The following is a 5,557-nucleotide window of genomic DNA, read 5'->3' as shown; positions in this document are numbered from 1 at the left end:
TAAGGATCTTGAAGCTAATTAAAATATAGGTCGAAGAGTCTCTGATCTCATTAATGGTAATTCCAATTAATTTCTTTCTTTTTAATAAAATGCTTCCTCCTTTAGCCTTCCCTAAACACTCCCAACCTGAATTCAGATTCCTTTTTGGTTTAGTCATGCCAACCAGTAAAATTCCAATTTTCTACAGAGATGTCAGGTTGCAGTTTGGTTGTTCAAGATGGAAAGGATCTCAAGAGATTAAAATGTTCCTTATATGTATTTTCAATTAATACTCCAGCTTTTCCCCATGTTTTCTCTCTATTGTATTAGCTTTCTATTTCTGACCAACAAATTTGCCACATTACCAATTAGTAGTTCAAAATAATTTTATTTATTATCTCACTTTTTGTGTCTAGGCATGACAAAGATACATGTTTATATATATTATAAATTATATATATAAAAGATATAAATTATATATATAAATTTCATTACATCTTAGGAATAACATAGATATGTTACTCTTTTTATATATATATTTAATATATTATATTAAATATATAATATGTATTGGGATTGGCAATGTTGTATTTTTCTTTTTGCATCATTGTAATTATTTCTGGAATATGTCTAACCTGTAATTCACACAAAAATTTGCTGAGATAAGATTACTAGAAGCATTTAGTGTATGACTTCCAAGTAGATAAAAAGAAAAAAATGGCAATATTAAAACCCTTCTTTAAAGAATTCAAAAGAGTATAAGCATACAAAACAGACTGATAAAGCTCTGTTCCTAAAGGGCAAAACCGTCATATACAACAGTTCTTTGAAAGGCAAATGGCTTCCCTGAGCTGCCATTCTGGGAAAGATAAAGAGACATCTTGAAACTTACCAGTTGTTAAATTCTTTGCCATTTGACCATTTCCATGTCTGACCATCTTCAGTCTTCAGTCCAATCCAATGATTAGTTGTACCCACATATTGTTTTAAAAAGCTCTTGAAGAAAGCACAAAGGAGGTGTGTGTTACCCTCTGGGTAAGTATATGATTAATCTTATTTTTCAGAAGCTGCAATTTAAGGCATGATAGCTAAGCTGATCACTTATTAGCTCTGTTTAGGACAAGCTCATTTGGATTTTTGGCCTTTGACGTTAAGTAATCAGAGCAAATTTACAAGATTAAATTGAACCTTGATTGCGATCTCAGACTGATCATACGGCTTTCTGTGACTAAATTATCCTACTAGGGAGATAGACACAATGTCTTCACTTAGCAGCAAACAGAAAGAAATCACAGATTATCTATATTAAAACATAGCAATATTTTATGAAAAATTTTTTTGAATACTATCTTACCATGTCCTTTTCAGAATCAATGAACGCAAGAGTAGCACCTTGTTCATAGCAAAAGTTTTGGGCCAGCGTCCAGCCCTTCTTTTCAGTGGAAATAAAGTAGCATTTCCTCTGGTATCCAATCCAATCATCTGAGCATGAAGAAACATGGCTATTTGATGGCAATGGGGATATATATTGGCCTGGACAATTGTATTGGCCCACTGTGAACAGGAAAGTGATTTGTTTTAGTAACAAAAGAAAGTAAATACCCACAGTATGCAAAAATAAGTTCAGGGGATGTTGTGCAGTGCAAGGTGACAATGTTAAGGATGAGAGACAAGGAACGAATTCTGAGAAGAGCAAGAAGAAGGCAGGTTCTCACCTTATCTAATCTCCTGTTGTGCATAATCATTATTGTCAGGGTATAAGAAATAAGAGGGTGTCTTTTGGGCCATAATCTCAGAAGGGGATAGGAAAATAGAAAAATCTTGCAAGTAGTCTTTGGATTAGAAAAAGGAAAGGGCATTATAAATTACAATGCAGTCAATATGACACTATATTGGGAGATGAAGGACAGAATAACATGCAGGGAATAATTCAGAATATGGAAAGATCTCTGGCTGAAAATGTTTCATAAAGTTGTGAAATTTCGTGTTTGTAAAGACACAAATGTATCTCGGTATTGCTGTATGTTTTGAATACCACATCATGGTTGACTCTTTGGGAGATTCTAGATATATTTTAAATTATCCATAATCACTATTCTGTGGCCTTGGAGATAAAAGACAAAAGATTGATCAATTCCTGATTAATCTATGGCTTAGATTTTTTTTTCTATCAACAATGAATGCGAAGCCCACATTTTTTCCTAACTAAATGTCTAATTATTAAGAATCTAAATCAGTCCCTTTCATTTCAGATTTTAAAATATGCTGAAATATAATTTTCTCCCACAATAATTTATAAAACATAGACACCTTTAACACTTGTAAAGAAGCTCTGGAACTCAGAAAGCACTGCATTGATCATGTAAGGAATATGGAATTATATTTAGTATTTTTAAAGAAATCAGCCATGTATAATAAGTGGGATGATTCTAAATTAATCAGAATTTCTTATTAATTAGACCAGGTAATCCTTGTTGATTTCAGCTGGACATGAATGCTCAATGAATTCATGAAGTACAGACCCACCTGATATGGCGATGAGAGCTATGATTAAAACAGTGATGAGGACCACATTCACAACAGCACATGGGATAGGAACTTGAAGGGACCCTTCATGCTGTGCTGCAAAATGAGGGCTGGCAGCATTATCTGAAGAGAGAAAGTTGATGATGAATTCAGGCAGACTGTAGAAGTAAGAAAGGAACTTTCAATATTCTCCTGAGGTATTTACATTTTAATGCCTCCTTATGTTCTTATATGAATTTTATAAGTTAATTTCCCCCCAATTTTGAGTGAATTAGGATGGTGAAACAATTCAGGAATAAGATCATAAAATATCTCCCCAATCTATGCACTTAGTAGCTACAAAAATTCTAAGTATATCATAATTTTATTGTTTGAATCACAAAAACATTTATTATTAAATCTCTGATTATCCTAGATGACATATAAAAGGGACATCTTAAGCACAGTCCCTTAACCTCTCTGTAGTTACTGTTTAAGAGAGATGACATAAATGCAATAGATGTGGATAATGAATAAAAAATACTGAATTGATATATAAACAGCTACAACTAGCTTGATTGAAAATTAAAAAAAAAGATTAATGGTACTCTTGGTGAAGTTGGTACAGATGTGAAGCAATTGAAATTTTCATACATTACTCATAGGAGAGTAAGATGGAAAAATAATTTGGAAAACTCTTTTTTTATACAATTAAATATACACCCACCCTATGATCCAGCAATTTGACTTATACAAAACAAGAATGTTCATAACAGCTTTATTCTTAAGAGCCAAGTCTTAGAAATAACCCACATATCCATCAACAAGAATAAGGATAAACCAATTATAGGATATCCAAATATTATTCAGCAATTTTAAAAAAAACCTGGTAAATGCAACAAAATGCATGAATCTCAAAAAAAAGTTGATTAAAGAAAATGCAGCTCAACTATGTACAGTGTATTTCCATTCATATGACATAATGAAGGAAGAAACAAAAAGCAGAATCAGACCTATAAATACAGAGAACAAAATGATGGTTGGCAGAGGGGAGGAGGATGGGGATATGGGTAAGATGGGGGAAGGGGGATGAAAGATATGGGCTTCCAGGTATGGGATGAGTAAGTCATGGGGATGAAAGGCACTGCATAGGGAGTATAGTCAATGATACTGTATTAGTGTTGTATGGTGACAGATGGTAGCTACACTTGTGGTGAGGTCAGCGTAACATAAAGGGATGTGGCCTTACTATGTGGTACACCTGAAAATAATGAAACAATACATGTTAACTATACTTTAAAAAAAAAGAATAGTTGAACTAAACTATGGTGATAGTAATCAGAAAAGTGATTGCTTTTATGTATGTAGGAAAAGTAGTTTGACCAGAAAGAAACACAGGGGAACTTTCTAGAGTGATAGAAAATTTCAAATCTTGATTGGAGTTTTTGTTATAATTCATTAAACTGCATAATTGTGATTTGTGCATCCACTGTATGTAAAATACACCTCAATTCAAAATGACATATGAATGAAGAGCCAAATATTTGAATTTTTCAAGAGAATTTAAAATTGTAGAAGATATACAATAATATTAACAAATGTTAGGCAGAAGTTGATTATTCAGTTACCTTCCATATAATGCTGAAACAAAGTAAAAATTTGATTTCACCCATAAGAAATATTTTTGTGGAATATGAATATGATGTGAATGATGATTTTTAGTTTAAAAAAAACTAGAAGAAGATCTGTTTTAGAATATAAATAAATAATTGAGGAAGAAGTGAAGGGAATTTTGTGCCCAGAGCTTGAATTTGATTTTTGCTAGGATGAGCTCTTGGGATTTTAAAAATTTGGCCTCACAAGAAATATATATTTCCCTATTATGGTCTCAAAACCTGAAATGTAAAATGGCCCCTTGCATGATATTAGAGTTTACCATGTAAAATAGCCTCAAGTGCAAACATATCCTGTTTTTCAATGTGTATGACTTCCATAATCAAAAAGTTGTAAACAGAGGACATATCTTGAAATTTTTGTATTTCATTTCCTTGAAACATTTCTCTAAAGTCACACTGAGCAAAGAGATGTGCTTTCTTTCATTGTTTACTGGTTGCCAACATTAGCTTTTGCTGTTGGGGACTGTTTTTCCCAGCGTAGGTCTGCATTCAGATTTTGCAAGAGAAGCCTTTACTGAGCTCCTATCTAGTTCTATTTCTCACAGCTTCTCAAAGCAAATCTTCCTTTTTTCAGCAGTTAGATCACCGGAAGCAACCCTTGGTAGGTAGGGTAACAAGTTCAGAGCTGTCTGTCTAGTTTCACTTCTCCCCGTGTGAGAGTCAATCATGCCGCTTGGACTTAATGAAACAAGAGTTCTGGTTCCTTAGCAAACCCTGACTCGTCCAGATAGCTCATGGACTCAGAGCCTAGCTCCGTCTATTGGCTTATCCAGTGCGCAAACTGTGGAGATGGTTCTCAGACTGTACATTTGTTTTCCATTTGTGAGGGCTATTGTTACTCACAGTTTGATTTATCACCTAGGTGACAAAACACTCCCCCAACAGCATACTTCTGCTCTGATTATGGGCCTTGTTCATTAATGAAGAAACTGAAAATAAATCCACGATGATATATTGAGACATCCAAAGGTGATGCCCAAGGATTGTTCATACTAAATAAAGCAACCACAAGGGCAGCATAAACTAAACATTTAACAGAAAATTGGATGAAGTCAGAAAAAGCTGAGGATTCCTGAAATAGGTCCTTCTTCTTTCCCCTATGCTCTCTACTTACTGAGTAGTTTGATTATTATATACATTTCTTCTTTTCAGCAGCTCAACGGGGCCATAAAAGTGTGATTACCTAGCCACCAGAAATCTGTATGGCTTGCGGTTGTTATCTGCACTTGATTTTATGCTGTTCGGTGAAAGATGGGTTTATCAGAAGTGACTGGAGTCTTTTTAACATAAACCAGTCTAATAGACATGGACTCAGAAAACAGTCTCTTTCTCCAGATTGTTCAGCTCTGCTGTTCATAACACACCTTTTTTTTTTTTTTTTTTTTTTTTTTTTTGGT

General features: G+C 33.8%; 1 protein-coding gene across 1 annotated transcript in view; it reads right to left on the bottom strand.

Annotated features, from left to right (window-relative positions):
* Positions 1-547: 547 nt before the first annotated feature.
* The window catches only part of CD69 (CD69 molecule), a 9,363-nt gene continuing 4,353 nt past the window's right edge, over positions 548-5,557 (bottom strand). The window contains exons 2-4 of the mRNA XM_034651830.1: positions 2,506-2,628; positions 1,334-1,533; positions 548-975 (exon numbers count right to left, since the gene is read on the bottom strand). Coding sequence (XP_034507721.1) covers positions 868-975; positions 1,334-1,533; positions 2,506-2,628 — 431 coding nt within the window. The 3' untranslated portion in view covers positions 548-867. The remainder of the gene's footprint in view (positions 976-1,333; positions 1,534-2,505; positions 2,629-5,557) is intronic.

The sequence above is a fragment of the Ailuropoda melanoleuca genome, unplaced genomic scaffold (assembly GCF_002007445.2).
Source record: "Ailuropoda melanoleuca isolate Jingjing unplaced genomic scaffold, ASM200744v2 unplaced-scaffold4794, whole genome shotgun sequence".
Classification (NCBI taxonomy): Eukaryota; Metazoa; Chordata; class Mammalia; order Carnivora; family Ursidae; genus Ailuropoda; species Ailuropoda melanoleuca.
Note: the sequence above shows the minus strand (reverse complement) of the source record. Positions and strands in the feature narration are given on the sequence as shown.